This window comes from Chaetodon trifascialis, chromosome 12 (assembly GCF_039877785.1).
Source record: "Chaetodon trifascialis isolate fChaTrf1 chromosome 12, fChaTrf1.hap1, whole genome shotgun sequence".
Lineage (NCBI taxonomy): Eukaryota > Metazoa > Chordata > Actinopteri > Chaetodontiformes > Chaetodontidae > Chaetodon > Chaetodon trifascialis.
The window spans coordinates 24491357-24509071 of record NC_092067.1 but is presented as its reverse complement, the minus strand read 5'-3'; the positions used below and the strand labels follow the sequence as shown (position 1 = coordinate 24509071).

The window sequence follows — 17715 nt, the reverse complement described above, 5'->3', positions numbered from 1 at the left end:
TTATGTTATCTCAGAGAAGATGAGTGCATAGACCATGAGACTTGCTTGCACAATTTTCAATTATTATTCTATATTTGAAGCATGGATGTCATACAAGATCTTATTACCTTTATATCTTATTATCTTAAAACATACATGGTTTGAAGGATTGAAATTAAAATATAATAATTGAAAAAAGGCATTTTAAAGACATAGAAGCACAAATGAAGCTTTGGTTAAGGCCATTTACAATGTAAAACACTCCTAAAAGAAAAGTAAAAGAGCGCTGAAATGAAAAAGTAAAATGAAGAAAAACAGTACATACTTAGCAGAAGCAGCTAAACTTAGCAATTCCTTATACATTATGGTGTCACTCGCAAGCTGCTCTCCTATTGGCCCACTCCCTCGCGTTCCCTTCTCCCATTGGCCGAAAAACCTGCCAATCACCGCTGTTTGTATAGTAAGTGGTTCCAGTAGTGAGGTTCAGCCGGTGAGTGTGACAGCCTGAGAGGTGTGTTACGCGGCGACGGGTTAGCAGAATGGGAATAAAAACATGGACATGAAGCACCTGTAAACTCTGAAAGCCAGAGCGGGAAGACAACCATGAAACCCGCCATTGTGGCCTTTTACGGGCTGTCTCTGGGGCTTCTGGCGGTTGGCCTGCGAGAGTTGCTGACTGGCTTCGAGGAGAACAGATGCAGTATGACATACATGTTTGAATACCCGGAATATCGGGTGAGTAGCCTGGCTAATTATTTCACCTCTCTCCTCCGACAGTGTCCGTAAATTAGCCGTTAGCATGCCGCGCTGTGAGGCTAAACACACCCCAGCGCTAAATTTGGTTTAAACGGCGTCAATCATCTGGGACCTGCTAACGTTAGCTGAAGCGCTGCCTGCGCTCGTGTCTGTGGACCCGCTCACCCCTGCGCGTGGAGGTGTGCGGATCGGATGAACGGTAGCCAAAATGAGCAAGGTTATAAAGCCATTAATCAGCTGCTGCTTGGATCCGTGTGTTACACAGGTGTAGGTAGTCCACGATGTTAGCATTGAAATATAGGTCGCCTTCCTCTGCTTCCTGCCTCTGGTGTGTTCATCTGGCCAGAAGTGGAGCACAGCTGGGGGCGGTGGGCTGTATGGACCTGGACCTGACTGCACACAGCCCATTTGTTATGTTATATGGGAGAAAGAATAGAAAGAGACCCACATATCTAAGAAAATCTAATCTCTGTTCATGCTGCTAATGGAGTCTTGAATCAGGGCTGTGGAGCTCGTGGTGAATACACGGAAAAGGCTGATTATTCTGTTAATAATAAGAGGAGAAAAGTCAGATTTCACAGATCAGTGTGACAGATCACACGGTGAAATCACAGTCATCAGTTTTGTGATAAAGCTCAGTTTTCTGCCCTTCTTTACAACAGAATGGATCAATGCCATTACATCTGATTTTGGCTGCTGCTTGTAAATATATTTGGCATCCGAGTGTTTTCTTGATTAATCGTTTGGTATAAAAGCAGATATGAACACAATAAGTTCATTATAATTTCACAAACTCAAAGTTTACATCTTCAAAAAGCTTGTTTTGTTCAACCAACAGCTGAAAATGCCCAAAATTCACGAGTACAGCAAAGGTTTAGTAGTTTATTTTATAGATTTATGAATCCTTTCAGATTAATATTTTCCTTAAGGACTCGTCGTATCAGCTCTAATCGATACCACCCAGCCCAGGATGTACAACATGTGTGGACTTTCCTCCACGTCTCATTGCTTCGCCCATAACAGCAGAATGAACTGTAGGCTTTTAGAAAAACACAGGTGAGGTGGAGGTCTTATCTGCCTGCTGTCCAGTTGGCGTCCACCCTAATGTGTGTGTTTTATAGCGAGACGTGATGAGTTTACAACCGTGACGAAAGGTTAATGAGCTGTGTTTGTGTTGTCCTGACAGCGTGTGGCTCTGCCTCGCCGCGTGGCCAGACTCTACCCGGCGTACGGCCTCTACCTCTACGGGGAGGGTCTCTACGCCCAGGAGACCCGAGCGCTCAAACTCACCGGTGCACCTGTGCTCTTCCTGCCCGGAAACGCTGGCAGTTACAAACAAGGCAAGTGCATGATGTTAATGTACGGTTAATAAAGGTTATTCAAAGAGGGTTTCAGGATTAGCATTTAAATCAGCCAGCAGCAACAGGTGGAAAGAGGTCAGTGAAAGGTGTCGCAGGTGACGTCTTTGACCAGAGGAGGATGTTTGAGGACATGAGCTTCATAGAAAAACTGGCTTTTGCAACCATTTTCCAGCTGTGTGTTTGGTTTTTGTCCTTTTTGTTGTCGTGCAAAGGCTCCTGTATCGTTTTAAAGGTGTGTGCACCTTGAGTTACACACCTGTGTTTCTGCCGTGAAAAGATAACCTGATCCGCCGTATGCTTTGTTGCACAGAAGCTCTAGGAAGTCGTTCGTTGGGGCTGGAAAAGGGAAGGGCGCTTCCAAAAAATACTTGGCAGGTGATTAACGGCGGCCATTGTTCTGTAAGACGCAGTCACACCTAAACCACATCTACCTGTGGCTGCTGGTACTTCCTCATAGGACACAGACTGATGTCATGAAAAGACCCAAACCAACGAGTGGATCCTGCTAACAGGTGTTTTCTGTGTAGTCAGAGGTAGATTTTCTTCTTCTGTTGCTTTATTGCCATGAGCACACACACACACACACACACACACACCACACACACACACACACACACACACACACACTGTAAAGCTGCAGCCGTAAATACTCACTGAAGCACCACATTTGTGTTAATCCACAGCTGAAAATAGTCCCAGTCAAAGGCACCATACTCCTGATAAAGTGAAATGTGCTGCAGTCTGCAGCCATCAGCTGTTTCAGGAAGTGAGCCGGCCTGTTTTAGACATGAAGCTTTATTTTGAAAATACGCATCCTCAGCAGGAACACACGTGTGCTTGGCTCTGAGGGTTAAAAGATGGACTGATGGTGGTTTGGTTTTGGTCTTTTCATGACTTTTGTTTCTCTAAGTTCTCGTTCAAGCTGATGTTTTCTAACAGCGGCAGTTTAAGCTTCCCAGGCTGATGACGCGCTGGCGTCAGATGAGATCAGGGTGCGGCTGGTCTGTTTCAGGGGTCTTCCACACAGGAAACTGGTCTTTGTAAATTTAATGAGCTTTTTTAGCAGGAAAGCCAGAGTTTTCTTTCTAGGTCACGGAGATCTGCCCTGAGGAAGCTCAAAACGCGGTGACTCTAATCAATAATTCAAAATGTGTAAAAAATAATTTGCACACAAGAGCGGTGCATGAATTATTATTGCAGCGTTGAAGCCGAGCGTGCGGTGATTAGTTCAGGACCTCACCGTCGTCTTCTCCTTGTGCAGCTCGCTCCCTGGGCTCCGTGGCTTTGAGGAAGGCTGAAAACATGGAGGGGGGTCTCCACTTCAACGTGTTCACCGTGGACTTCAACGAGGAGCTGGTGGCCCTTTACGGCGGCAGCTTGCTCAGGCAGACGCACTTCCTGCACGAGAGCATCAAGGCCATCCTGAGGCTCTACAAGGTCAGGCCTCAAATATCATCCACCTGTCAGGCAGGGTTACTTAGTCTGGATGACGGATGTTGCAGGCGGAGTACTGTTTCAGTGTGGGGGATACGTATCACGCTTCATCACCTCTGCCTTTAATTAATCCCTCTGATCTCTAAAGAAGTTGACGAAGCACCAGAATAAACTCAGAGGAGGGAAATCAGCATTCACAGTCAGGTCAATATTCCAGCGTCCATTAAATATTCACGTCTGTCAGCCTGCAGGGGATAAAGGACACTGGGACAGAGGTGTTTTATCTTAGGATGGATGCCAGTTTGCAGCTTTTGACAGCAGTAAAACTTGTCCTGCAACCAGCTCTAAGATACAAACTGCAGAGATTAAAGATAGGAGCAGCCCTCAAAAGTCACAGCAGCTAATCTCTAATCTCTAAAGCAAATGAAGCTTTTCATTTTTCTAGTAGGTGACCTGAGTCTGTTCTCTGCCTGTCAGCACCTGAAGACCCCCCCGCAGAGCGTGGTGCTCGTCGGTCACTCCATGGGGGGAGTGGTGGCCCGGGCGCTCTACACTCTGCCCCGCTTCAACACCAACCTGGTCAGCCTCATCATCACCCAGGCCTCCCCTCACCTGGCCCCGGTGCTGGCCCTGGACCCGTACCTGCTGGGTGAGGGCGGCTCTCACGCTGATGTGAAACATGTGACTGCTGAACTGACGCTGACCTTAAAGGCCGTCACACATTTCATCTATCAGCGCAGGCTGTTAACGTAGACTTCTTACGAAAGACTTTTAAAGCTCGTAGCTGTTATAAAATACTTCATGAGTTCAGATAAATGCTCATCTTTGCCTGTTTTTAACCCTCTCGTCCTGCTCTTTGTAGACTTCTACTCTGCGGTCAGACAGAAGTGGGTGAACCAGGCGAACAAGCTCAGGAATGTCACCGTTCTGTCTGTCGGGGGTGGTTATCGTGACTACCAGGTCCGCTCTGGCCTGACGTCCCTCCCTTGTCCCCCAGGAGACCCCAATAAGTTGTCCCTGGTGGTACGTATTGTTAAGCAATTGGTTAAAAGTTCAGTAGGTAACTTTTAGAAAAACCTCTAAATATAAAAAATGAAAGCAGTCGGATCCTCTGGCTCCCTCTAGTGCTCGTAATGGCATTTGCAAGATGAAAACAGCCAATCAGAACCACAGAGTCTTTCACTTCCTGCACACTTTAAGCACATTTCCCTCTGATGTCTTCTTGCTTTTGTCAAGGCTACTGCTGTCCCCAGGACCTGGGTGTCCACCGACCATCTGTCCATCGTCTGGTAAAAACACGGCGCTTCCATCCATTCAGATCTGTATTTGACTAACGTGCAGACGATAACGTGCGGTGTGTTTGCGTTCAGGTGCAAAGAGCTCGTTCTCGCCACTGTCCGGGCGTTCTTCGACCTCATCGATCCAGAAACCAGACAGGTCAGAACGACAAGCCTGAAGGCGCCTTTTTTAACCTGTTAACGAACAAACCGTTTCCGAGCTAATCAGCGTGTTCTCATTAGTTCACAGAAAACCCAGAGAAGAAAATGTCTGTGCTCAGCCACCACTTCATCAGACACCCGGTCAGACTGCTGGGAGACAGTCAGGACGCCTCCGTCTCCATCTTAGGTGAGACAGAAACTGTGCTTCATGTTTTTCTGTGTGTTTGAAATATTTCGTTTGAGTGACTTTTTTCTCTTTGTCTTTTCTGTTTTCCAGATTTTCCTGAAGCGTGGAGTGAAGTGAACACGCTGCGTCTGGCTTACAGCACACCCAAGGTACCAGAAATGAATGAATGAATGAATGAACCATGGTCATGTGATTTCAGCCAGTTATTTGATGAATGATGAGAGAAAACAAAGCCCTGACGCAGGTGTTGCTCTCTGTCTACAGGAGGGACAGGTCAAGTACTTCCTGTTTGCCCTGTCGAGTCGAAGGAAAGCTTACACCCATTTCTACTGCCGGAGCAACAACCTGGTGAGCCTCCGGCGCTGTTGTGTTACTGCTGTCATCCCTTCAGGCTTTGCGATGGCCCACGTCGCTGACTCACGTCTTTGAGCTGCTTGGTGATTCGTGCATGTACATGATTGACTGGAGCGAAATGAAATGACAGCTCAGTGTTTAAGATTCAGCTCTGATTTGCTGTCGCTGTCCGACAGGAGATGACGAGCTGGGTGTACGGCTGCACGCACAAGAACGGCCCTTCGTGGTAAGATCCTCAGATCTCGTCCCCGCTGTCCTGATTTTACTGTGATGTCTTTCGTGGCTCGATGATTTATGTGTTTCTGTCTCGTTTCTCAGCGTGCACACGGTGGATCTGTCCATGGAGACTGAGCTTCTGCCGCCGTACAAGGTAAAAATCCTCTAAAGAGACGCCGTCCCGTCCGAGCTGCTGCTGGTTGCTCATAATGTCCGTTGTCCTCCGCAGGTCCTGATTCTGAGACTCAGTGACTTGTCTTCAGTCACTCATGTGGTTGTTTCAGCCTCCAACCTCAACGGCAGACAGGTATTTGAAACCCTTTGTGACCGCGTTTTTTACCGGGCTGCAAACATATTTGCTTCTGCTGTAGAGTTTTGCATTTTAATATGGAGGTCTATGGGGACTGACTCACTTTTGAAGCTAGCTTCAAGTGGCCATTGGAGGAACTGCAGTGTTTGGCACTTCATGGAGGTTGATGTCTGCTCTGCACAGGTGTGCTTTGAGCTAATTGCTAACTTCAGCATGCTAACATGCTCGCAGTGACAACGCTAACATGTCGTGACTTCACCGTCACGGCTTGCAAACATCTTTTTATGAACAAAGCACTGCTGAGGTGGTGAAAATGGCATTAGCTTTGCATGTGTTTGGTCACAATGTACTTACAAATGAAAAGTTTGGCCTGATGATATAAATACAAACGTCTGAGACGACCTGAAGTCCAGAAGAGCGGACAGAGAAGCCGAGGAGAAGCACTTTACTTTGAATCATCTCTGTTCATTTGTACAAACGGCATCATGAAGTTTGTCTGTCCACAGTTCACGGTGGAGTGCGAGTGGCAGAGACAAGAATCTCAGGCTCTGTCCGTCCCGGTGCCACATGTCCTGTCCTTCGGTGAGTTGTCTTTCTGTTTAGGCTGATTCTCTGAAGCCAGAAGAAAAAAAAGACTCGTTCCTTTTCAGTGACTGTTGGTTCTGCAGGTTTGACGGTCAGCGACGTCACGGTCAACTCCTCCGGACTCCTTCACACCATCGAGCTGCAGCACTTTCACCAGGTAGCTTTCGTGACTGCATCAGGTCCTTGCTGGACTCAGCGTCTCTGTTTCTGCTGAGTCACTAACCTCTGAACGCGTCTGTGTCTTTAGGTCTATCAGGCCTTCAGAATGACTGTTGCAAGCCAGTGTAAAGTGCATAAAGGTAGGTTTGTCCTGCGGTAGAGCAGCAGGCACACACGCTCATGTTCATCTAACGATAGTCGCTGTGTGTCCGCAGACCGGCTGTCCAGCGTGTACAGGATGAACGTGCCGTGGTTTCGAGAGGACTCTCTAACCACAGTCAGGTGAGCGACGTCCACGTTCGTACCCAGGCGTCTTCTTCTGGCTGTCGTACTCACTGTTTCTGTCCTCCGCCTGCCAGCGTGCCGTCAGTGACTGAGATCTCAGGGATGCTCCACACAAGTCGTCCAGACAACGCCTCAGGTGTCCTCCTTCAGCTCCACACTGCCCCCAACTGCCAGTATAAGGTACTGCTCCTCAGCTGCTGGGAAGAACTACAGCCTCCCCTCGTTCATGAAGACAAACATGGTGTTTATCATCAGTCAGGAGGTTAAAATGTGACAAGAAATAAATGATGTGTTCTGGTTTTAACCTCAGGTGTCAGTAAGGACTTCATTACCCAGAGTGCTGGGACAGGTACGACTTTATCTTTTATCTTTTTTTTCTTTCTTTAAAGGACTGTAGTGAGTAGAATATTGTGCCCGGTCTGATCGTCTCTCTCTCTCGTGTCGACAGATTCTGAGGTTCTGTGGTCCCATGGTGCCTGTGTACACGGCTGTAACCCTCCTCCTGGCCTGCGGGGGGCAGCTGTGCTCTATCCTGAAGTCGAGGAGACCTGCAGACATGAGCCAGGTGGTGGGCAAAGGCCTGCAGCCTCATAAAGTCAATCTGCCCGTTTACATTCTGCACAGCTTGCTTAGGTAGGCGTTGGAAGCCTGTTGTGTTAACGGTGTTATCTGAAGTCCTCGCTCTGGACGTTTTAGAGCGTTTAAATGCATCTCACAACCTTTTTGACTTTAATTTGAAAGTCACCTTATTCTCCTCCTCCTCCCTCCTCTCAGCTGTAGCTGGTTCCAAGAGGTCTGGTCAGTTCTTTGCCTCCCCCTGATGGACACCCTCCCTCCAACCACCCCTGATGCATCGTTTCAGGAGGACGTGGCTCCAGCTGATGGGTGGCCCCACCTGCTGTCCCCTCTGCTGTACATCTTCGGGGCGGCTGTTGCATACTGGGGCAGCACACTCTTCCGTCTCATAATGCGACTGGTCTCGCTCATATTGGCTCCGCTGCACAGGTGTGACTGGACGTGTGAAGCTGAGCCTGAGCGGCGCTGTGAATACGCCTTCTGTTAGCACGTCTTAAAAGTCTCGTACAGTTACTGAACTGTAAGAGCTCGTTTTTAAGGACCGTTTCTGACTGTCAATGCTGTTTTACAGACCGTCTGTCTCTCGAGACTGTGGAACCCTGCAGCCGCGGACGCAGCTGCTCGTCACTCTGTGTCTGACTGTTGTGGGCGGGACGTCCTGTGGGGGGCTGGCAGTCTTTGCCGCCTTCCTGCTTCACCTTTACAGGGTGAGTTTTGAGACGTGCTAATGCAGATGGAGCCCTTTCCAGCCATTTTACGGCGTAGCGTCGATAATTAACACATCTGTGTTTGTTTGCTGCGGGGCGTTCAGGTGCTGAGGCTGCAGATGACAGAAAGATCTTTGAGCCACATGTTGAATCTGGTAAGATTTTCAGGCTCTGCTCCAGTTACAGCAGCAGAACTTCAATCTGATGAATGCTAATGGAAGTTTTCCTCCATCTTTCCAGGCACCCCGCAGGCACAAAGAATCTGAGAACGGCACGGTCGATGCTGAATCCTTCAGCAAGTCTAAAGAATGTAACGGCGCCCCCCTGCTGTCGGAGTGTGTGCTGCAGGAGGTGAGGGATGACTTGCAGCTCCACCTCTGCCTGTCGGCGCTCTTCACACTTCCCGTCATCCTCATCGCACCCTCACTCCTCCACTGGATCCGCAACCTGAGGTACTGTGTTAAAACATTCATTAGAAAGGAAGCTAACCTCCGCCTCATATTAAAGAAGGCTAATTAGAGCCATGGATCTGTTAAGACCAATGCTAATTCCTACATGAGCAAAAACAGAGCGGCCACAGCAACAGGACCAATTATGCAAATCGAGTCGGATACGGTTTTCCAGTTAGGCTACCTGAGGCCTGCAGCCGTAGTCTGAGACAGGTGAGAGAGACGCTGTGATTACCCACATTGCACTGCAGAGGCCGAGAGGCGAAGGCTTGATAACGTCTGGTGTTGTGTTGTTATGGTGCAGCTCTTGGTTTGTCAGACTAGTTCATGAATTGCACAGCAATCGTGTCCGGCTTCACAGCACTGTGACGCGTCAGGAGACATTTTCGTTTCGTCAAGCAAAGCATATCAGCTCCGTTAATGCTTCTCAAATACACCTGTTCAGTCTTTACTGGTGGAGCTCTGTCTAATCTTGACTTCAGCAGAGTTAAAAACAGGACTGTCCTAATTCCTTCATGGTCATTTGCATAAAACCCCTCAATATTCCCTAATATAATTATACACTGAAGATGATTTCTCCAATGAAACTCACCTTGATGTTCGACGCAGCAGCACGAAGGCAGATAAGAAATGTGTGTTTAACCTGCGCTGTGATCCTCTGCAGGTACTCCACCCAGCTGGATCCTGACCCCTGCTGGCCTCACATTGTGCCTGTAATTACTGTGTACATGCTGCTTATTAACTGCAACACTTTAAAGCTCAGCAGCAGGTAAGAGCTCGTCGCCACTAACGCGCACCTTCCCGTTAGATGTCCCATCACAACATTCAGCTTCAGCTCTTTCTCCGTCTCTCTCAGCAAACTCCTGCCTCTGACATCCTGCCTCCCTCTCCCATTGGCCATCGCCATGGTGACCTTCTCTCCGCTCCACCTCTACAGGATCACCTACTTCCTGCTGGCGGCGCTGGCCCCCCTGGCCTTGTGCTGCCTGCTCTGATGGTACCTGGCTGCTTTCAGTCCACATCTCTACCATAAAAAGCCTTTTTCTGAAGTCCAGTTTCACTCACTGACGCCGGTTGAGGCGGATTTGTCCCGGGGAGACTCGGTCTGTCCAGCTGCCGTGGAGCAGAGCCATAGACATACATAGCTCGGGGAACTGTCTGCTCGATGTTGGCGCAAAAAGCTCCGTGGCAGTTACACCACCATTCAGGATGTAATGGCCTCGGAGCATTTGGCGCAAATATGGCTCTGAAGGATTGACCTGAAACCAAGTTTGCCTTACTCTGTATATCTATAGCTCTGCCTTCAAGGAGCAAGAACTCCACAACCAGTGAAGCTACTGTTACTAGAGATCCACTACAGGGTGTTACTTTTCTTCATGGTGTCCGCGGTGGCGTCGCTCGCTGCGGCCGCTGTGCTGTAAACTCCTACACTGCCTACTGCTTAGCGACGGCGTCTCGCTGTTTGTTGTCTTTAGCTGTCGACTGTTGCAGCGCCGCCACAGAACAGGTGACGGCGTCTTTTTGTTGATCCAACTCCAGTGGAAAGAGTCTTTGTCTGTCCGTCTGTCCGTCCAATCGACTTGCTCGGCGGGTGTGTCTCTGAGGACGGACGTGCGGCGTCGAGTGCGAGCTCTGGAGGTCTGCGGGGTGTTTTTATTCGTGGTGTGTTACTGCTCAGTACTCCACACAGCGTCTATGTGTTTGTATCAGCAGATACGGTTTTCTGAGCATTGATTGAATCATTTTATCTCCATTGCAGTTAGCTGAGGATTTATGTCCGGTGAAGGATTATGGTTTAGTTTCCTTTGTGCTGCTGCAGCACCGAGGCTAGCAGTTAATGAGCTGTTTATTAAAGCACAGCTGACGTGCTTTACCTGAGAGATATTCACGAACGAGGAGCTCAACACCTTTTGTCTTACTTCTGTTTGTTTGAACTACCTTTTAATGTAAAACTGATCACAGAACTGCGTTTCAGCCACACGTGCAGACGTTAATCAATTCTTGAGGTTCCAGCAACAGAAAATCTTGTGGCCGTTTGAATATTTTGTCTTATATGAGAGCACTTGGAGCACGAGGCTGGAGTTGTTCTGTGTTTTCAACGAACCTCCAGCGGTGTGTTTATATCTCGTCTCAACATTTCAACATCCTCGCCGTGGCCGTGGCTCTCAGCTGCTCTGATTCCCACTGAAGAATCTTTAAAAAGTGCTCACAGAAAGTTTAAAAGAAAAGGCTCAACTTCCTAAAACAGCTGCTCGCTTTACTTTGTGACAAATGTCGCTCAAACGGGAGGACATTAGCTGGGACTATTTTCAGTGGCGGATTAATCCACATCTGCTGCTGTACTGAGTGTTTGTGGCCACTGGACGGTGTGTGTGTGTGTGTGTGTGTTCGTGGTGATGAAGGAAGACGTCGGCCGGTGCCACAGTGTGGCTCATTGCTGGGGTTTTGGACGACAGCGCAGCTCCACGGCACGGAGGAAGAGGAAATATCCGATACAAACACAGTGCTTGTAAGCAGGAAGCAGAGAAAAGCAGAATGTGACCAGACTTTGACCTTTAATTTGAAGTGTTAGAAGAAGAAACTGTTTCCTGTGTGTTTTGACATATAGGAGCTTTCTGACTTCAGCTGTTCTTGTTAATTATTAATCGTCTGTCAGTTTAACAGCAAAGTTTAATGAATCCATGCATTGAAGAAGAGATTAACCCCAGCTAACGAGCAGTGATTCAGAGTATCTGCCACCTGACAGCTGCACCAGACTTCCACTTAAAAACCGTCTTCTTTTGGCTTTAAACTCGTGTCTTGCTGTTGCTCACAGCCCGTCGCGCCCGTGAAGCAGCTGCTGTGCCTTCCTGCTTCCTCCCGTTTGCAGCGCTTCATCTGTTTCGTACATGCCTGTCGGCTTCGGTCCTCGGCAGCAGCGTCTCGGCTCGATGACGAAGGCCTGCGGCGGACGCGTAGAAGCGTACTTCGCCCGCTCTGCGTGGATGCGTTTACTCACAGGGTAGTTTGATTTTCGACTTGTGTGACTTAAGAATAACTAGACACTAAAGATGAGTTCGTTAGGGACCAATCGCTCTTTGCAGCAAACACACAATCGCACAAAGTCGACACACCGTGCGAAGACGCCGCCGCCGTGCCCGATGTGAATGTACCTGCGCTGAATGTGTCTTCGTGTGTCAGTCTCTGAAGTCCTCGTGGTGTAAGTGGTCGGCTTTTCTGTGCACTTGTCCGTCTGGTGCAGTTTTAGCGCTTTGAGATGCACATCGTCTGCCTCGTCGTGAGTTGGTGGCGTTCACTACCTTGTAGAACAAACTAGAAGAGAAGAGAGTTTTCTAAAAATATAAATGTGATTTGTATCGGTGTTCACTGTGATCATGTTCGTAGTTCCAGATGTAAACACGAGGGAAATGGACGCTTTGGTTTTTTCGGACCAGACGACGGTGGGAACGTTTAAAATGAGGTGAAGGGAATCAAATTCTGGATCTTTAATACTGCCATTTTTAAAGCCGGTTAAACAGACTGTGGTCCCGCTGCTATGCGCTGGAAAATGTCTCCATCTGTCATCCACAGTGTTCATTTATTTATCCTTTGAATTCAGATCCTCACGAGCGAAAGCACCATTTCTCCACTTTAACTGTTCTGGAATCAGTGGAAACGAACCGCTGTTTTAACTTAAAGATCCCCACCAGACGCGTTTAGGACGTGTGTGAAACACAGGATTTGACTAACAGTGTGTTTCTGATATGAGCTTTGCACAAAAAGAGTTCTTTAATCTTGTAAAACTGATATTTACTCCTTCTCCCTCATTAAAAAATCTATGATAATGCAAATGTGTCAAAAGTTTAACCACTTCTGAAAAGCCTGTTCTGAGTGTTTGTGCGGTGGACGTTTAATACGTCCAACACTGAAACAGAAAACGTAGTTTTCCAGCAGATGAATGTGAAAACTGCTCATGCATCCTTCTGCACAAACACTCAGCTGTAGGAACAAGAGTTAAACGTGGGTTTTTGAGTGGGGGGAGGCTTTAAGATGACGGTTTCACATGCAGAAGGTTTTTAAAGTCACGTGTCCTTCGTGGCGACTTTGCTTTGTGTCAAAAATGAGTGTTTTGGTTTCCTGGTGTCTTATTTGATTATCTTATCAATCAAATGTCCGTTCACTAACGCAGCGTTTTGGATGACCTAAAAAACAAACCCTGAAATATTCTACAGACAGACTCCAGTTCAGATCCTCAGTTTGTGTCTTCTTAGCTTTTAAATTAAAGCACTAATAGAAATCTGGCATCCGCTCCGCTCGCTCTGACGGATAAATGTGTCAAATCTGTGCGGCTGCCAAAAGCTAAACTGCTTTCTGAATAATCAACCTCAGAAACAAAGAAAGAAGCTTCTCTGTCAAACCGAACTCCTTTTTCGAATCGCGTTTTAACAGGTGACGTGTCTGCGCTGCATAATGAGCTTCTGCTGCTTATTCCGGGTTTGACTCAGCGTTTCATGAACACGTTCAGGCGTTTCGAGGCGAACTGCAGCAAACTCCCACAGTTTGACACATCCTCCGCAGAAATGACTTAAAATGACGGCCGACATCGGCCTCCGTGGCACAAAAACAAAGCTGCTCGCCGTTGAAAAGTCAGATTTTGATGGAGAGACGGCTGAAAATCCAGTTTGTGTTCATGATGATTTTCCATCCCAGCAATGAAAAATGTAATTAAATCGGATCTTTTTCCAGTGTTTATCTGGCAGTGTGGACATAAAAGCTTATTAAATGTTACAGCTGTCTTAAAGTGCTTTAACGTCTGTAACCGTTCAGTTTCCTTCATTTTGCTTCTGCCTAGAGTGACTTTAAAACCTGTAACCTCCTGCTAGCTGGTCCCTGTTGTGCAGAGCTAGTTAGCCCTCTGACCTTTGTTAATAATGCCACTTCACTTTCTTTTATTTCCATTTCCTGGTGAGGCTCTGGTGTGGAATAGTATTTCCTCCTCAGGTTTATCGTGTCAAAATGGATTGCTTTGATGTTTTTATATTTCTCACATTTTTATCTAATGTGGTTGTAAATGGGCAAACTGTGCAATTTTTGGCACCATTGTTGTTGCAATAAAACAAAGAAAAATGAACATGCGCTCGTTTTTTTTATGGTTATGAAGATGAAATGAATGTGCTTTAAAGAGAGGTGCAAGTTGTCCCGCCCTAACGGGAGAAGGAGGGAGCTGTCAATCAAACACTGTACTCTCGAGGTGTAATTGGACTCAGGAGGTGGAAACACCTGTGGAAGTGCAGCACAGGTGGAGGAGCTTTAATGTTAATTTATCATGAGTACACGCTGACTGATTTAAAGTACTTTATTACTACATGAAGTCTTTAAACAGGTGGGATTTAATCAGGTTTACTCACCAGACGCAGTTTGTTTTGTGTGCATGAATTAATCATGAAGTGTTTTTTGTTACTTTCAAGATGCATTAAGTATTACAAGGACATCACGTGATTTAAAATGATGTTAAGCACGTGATCAGACAAACATCTGCTGTCTTTCTGTCTCCTGGTGGTCAAAAAAGTGGTCACTGAATGTCAGCTGAGGGGGTTGTGGTAGTTCAGGCTGCAGAAATAACACTGTTCAGCTAACAGGTTGTTTAATCGGAATTGCTGCAGACCTTCCACCTCTGCCCCCGCCTGACCGTTCAGTTCACCTTCAGGCAGCGTTCACTGCAGCTGCACCTCTGCGGAGCGGCCACCGGGGGGCAGCGTTTCCCTGCCGACACCTGACTGCCTGCACAGTCTGCGACAGCGCAAAGTGTGAGGCGTCAACACGGCTGAATGAATACATGTGGACTCTCTCCTCATGTTTGCTTAATGTGTTTATGCAGATGCAGCGTTTCTCCGCGGTGGGCAGTGCTGAACAGGAATCCCCGGGGCCCTAATTTGGCACAATTGGCATAAAACTAACAGGCATTGATTGAAGACCACTGTCATTAATGCCACATGTTGTCTGCAGGTACATTTACACGTACAGCGTTTCCACTATTCAGATGATTTTGGGTAAAAGTAGAAATACTCCCTGCATTCAGAACTTCAGTAAATAAAGTATAAGCAGAGCAGTCATTATGCAGAAAGGACCACTGTGAGTGACATATTAACGTATGACATCATTGCATTATTATAATTGATGTGCATAAGCAGCATTTTAATGTTGGATTTGGATTGAAGTACTTTAACCACTTTGTGCACTTTTTAATATTAAGATCAAATCTAAATGCAGTAGATTTCAAATATAAAGTTGTATTTGGATGTATGTGCAGTTGTTCCACAGGTTCTCTCTCTCTCTCTCTCTCTCTCTCTCTCTCTCTCTCTCCCCCCGCCCACCCTCTTCTCCCACATTAACATGCAGTGAGTATATATGTTATCAACAGCTAAAACTACTTCTCAGGAGGCACTACAGTCCTGAGCAAATCCCTCCGCGCCCCCCAGCAAGGAGAGCTGCAAATCTCCAAACATTACGCCATCCTCCGGCAGGTTACGGTTCTGTCTTTTTTCCGGACTGGCAGCGGTTTCACGCGCTGCACAGTCAGATTTTGTGCAGCTGGACTGGTGGGAGGACGTCGGCTCTGACTGCAGCGCATTGCGATGCAGAGAGGTGGACTAAGGATGCGCCGCATGTGCGATCCGCGCGCCTGAAGTCCACAGCGGCAGCGGCAGCGGCAGCCTCCTGTGCGGACAGAGTGCAGGGCCGTGCTGGTGGACTTTATGCGCACACCTCTGGACGCCGCCACCGAAGAGGGCCGAGGTGTCTCTGCAGCGCCGCAGCTTCAGAGGGATACCGTCTCGGTACGTGACTCCGAGCCCAAATCTGCTCTGGCTCGGGATCTGAGAGGGAGGGGTGAGGGTGGGGGCACCCCGCCCGTCTCTCCTCATTTAGACTGCAGGGATAACGAGCTAAACCGTGATACCCCCGCGCAGAAACCACCGAGCGGGTGCTGGTGGCAGCGCTGGCATCACCCGGACACCGTCTCCTCCATCCCGCACCTCTGCGCCAAAGGTAAGCCCAGCGCGCCGCCAGGAGCGGAGGGACCGTGTAGGTGTTCATGGCTTCCAGTAGCGATGCTGATAATGATGATGATGACGAAGATGATGCTGAAAGCGGCTGAATGTGTCATTTAACAACCGCAGCGTCGCCTTATGCGTGTCGTGTTCTGCTTCTGTAGAGGTTTTGCACGGGGGGGGGGGGGGGGGTAACTGATGGATTTTGGTTTCATGCGTGCGTCTTGTGGAAGAGATGCATGAAAAGAAAATGACGTAGGGAATTCCCACAGTAATCCAATAGCGAGCGATGACACCTGCACATTCCGCCAGTGCGGTCCCTATATGGCCTGCTCAGTCATGTGCGCAAAGCGGCCGTGCGCGGCCTCGGCAGCGCGCGCGGTGACTTGGAATGATTAAAGTTGGACACAGGTTGTTATGTAACGTGATTTTGCTGACGTGAGTGTGCCATAAGCGGGGGTTACCTTCACGTCCCTCTCTGCTCTGAGGTGTTGAGGCAGTGCAGAGCGTGGTCCGTGTTTACGTCCATGGACGCTTATCACTGAGCTCACACTTTAGAGCCCACTGGCGTGTTTTTGTGTTCTAACATCATTTTGTGGTCAGAAATGAGATTTGCTGCTGTGATCTAATCACACGGGCCTGTAGCCTCTTCTCTAAATGCACCTCTGGGAGTTTCCCAGCTGTGATCTTTGCTGGAAAACTGCAAACATTTCCAAAAATATGATGAGCAGATCCGTCACCTGAGAGCAGCCGGAACAAGCAGAAATCCACGTCTGACCCTGCAGATCATCACAAAAACAACAAATTTACTCACTTGACAGAATTCGACAAAGCTGAGTTGAGCTGAGCGTTCGCTCTGACAGAACCTGAGAAATAAGTGTCTGATGAGTAAATTCAGGTGAAGAGCTGCTGTGCAGGGCCCACAACTACCTGCTACACCCCTGATTTAAGGGACTCCTTGTGATATAGAGTGACAGCCCACACTGAGGAGTGAATGTGCTGCACCCTTTCAAAGCAGGTTCACACCTTGTAATGACAGCAGCATCCTTCGCCTGCTCCACCACTGCAGCAGCGAGCCCGTGCTGAAGCGATCACAGAGGAGGATTAAAGCGGGGCGAGGGGTCGAGCCATCGCGGGCTCTCCTCGTGAAGACCAGCCGTCCTCCGGCCGACCCGAGGCCGACTTCAGGAGACGCTTGCCTGCTGAGGGATCGTCACGGCCGCTTGTTCACACCTCTGCAGAGCTGTCCCTTTTAAGTCAAGTCAAATCAAGTCAGTTTATTTATATAGCACACTTAAAAATAACAGCAAGTTGACCCAAAGTGTTTCACAGTGAAGGCAGATGGGTTCGAATCAGCCTCGCTGCACGTCATTAAAGACATAAAAGACACATCGAAGGTAACAGAGAAGGAGAATTTAAAAAAAAAGATCAAAATCAAATTATAAAACAGGAAGTTTTAAAGATGTTGTGATCTGCTGAAGTCGCTCGTCCACCCACGCAGGTTTTATTTTGCCTGATGAGACCTTCAGGAGGGTGGAGGTGTGAACTCATCAGTCCCTTTGTAGCTTCACCTGTTGGAGCAGCACGGCTGACCTTCGTATTATTCTTATTATTACAGAGTTTGGCGTAGAGGTGTTGAAAGCAGCTGTGTGGGAGTGCGCGGCCTTCCAGCAGGCCTCTTCCACTGCAGGCATTTTGAGCAGACAAACGGCAGGTTAACCGTCAACAATGGCTCTGTTCCATTTGACCGACCCTGAAGCTGAAGCAGCTAAATGGAATTCGGCCGCGTTCGCGTCGATCAACACGTGTTTTGATCAGTCTGACGCGTTCGAGCTGAGGCCGAGCTCAGTCAGGCACACGCTCGGCGAGAGATCCTCACACTAAATCTGC

The 17715-nt window shown here is 48.1% G+C and overlaps 2 protein-coding genes across 2 annotated transcripts in view; both read left to right on the top strand.

Moving 5' to 3' along the window:
* The first annotated feature begins 434 nt into the window (after nucleotides 1–434).
* On the top strand, nucleotides 435–13886 carry pgap1 (post-GPI attachment to proteins inositol deacylase 1). Its single transcript, XM_070976634.1, has 26 exons — nucleotides 435–714; nucleotides 1922–2075; nucleotides 3358–3533; nucleotides 4008–4179; nucleotides 4393–4553; nucleotides 4767–4819; nucleotides 4901–4967; nucleotides 5051–5156; nucleotides 5247–5305; nucleotides 5421–5504; nucleotides 5687–5736; nucleotides 5829–5880; nucleotides 5956–6033; nucleotides 6543–6618; nucleotides 6705–6778; nucleotides 6869–6920; nucleotides 6996–7062; nucleotides 7140–7245; nucleotides 7376–7414; nucleotides 7514–7698; nucleotides 7840–8070; nucleotides 8213–8348; nucleotides 8453–8503; nucleotides 8589–8800; nucleotides 9462–9566; nucleotides 9654–13886. The coding sequence occupies exons 1-26, from the start codon at nucleotides 583–585 to the stop codon at nucleotides 9790–9792; spliced, it is 2817 nt and encodes a 938-aa protein (XP_070832735.1). The 5' UTR covers nucleotides 435–582; the 3' UTR covers nucleotides 9793–13886.
* Nucleotides 13887–15226: 1340 nt separating this feature from the next.
* The window catches only part of hecw2a (HECT, C2 and WW domain containing E3 ubiquitin protein ligase 2a), a 35470-nt gene continuing 32981 nt past the window's right edge, over nucleotides 15227–17715 (top strand). The window contains exon 1 of the mRNA XM_070975763.1: nucleotides 15227–15823. The gene's annotated coding sequence lies outside the window, so the exon portion shown is untranslated. The remainder of the gene's footprint in view (nucleotides 15824–17715) is intronic.

Excerpts from the sequence above, each read along its gene's own strand:
- pgap1 (XM_070976634.1), top strand. The coding sequence starts at position 583 with ATGAAACCCGCCATTGTGGCCTTTTACGGGCTGTCTCTGGGGCTTCTG. Across the intron at positions 7,246-7,375 it reads CCCCCAACTGCCAGTATAAG|GTGTCAGTAAGGACTTCATT; the intron begins GTACTGCTCCTC and ends TTTTAACCTCAG. Across the intron at positions 8,504-8,588 it reads TGAGCCACATGTTGAATCTG|GCACCCCGCAGGCACAAAGA; the intron begins GTAAGATTTTCA and ends CCATCTTTCCAG.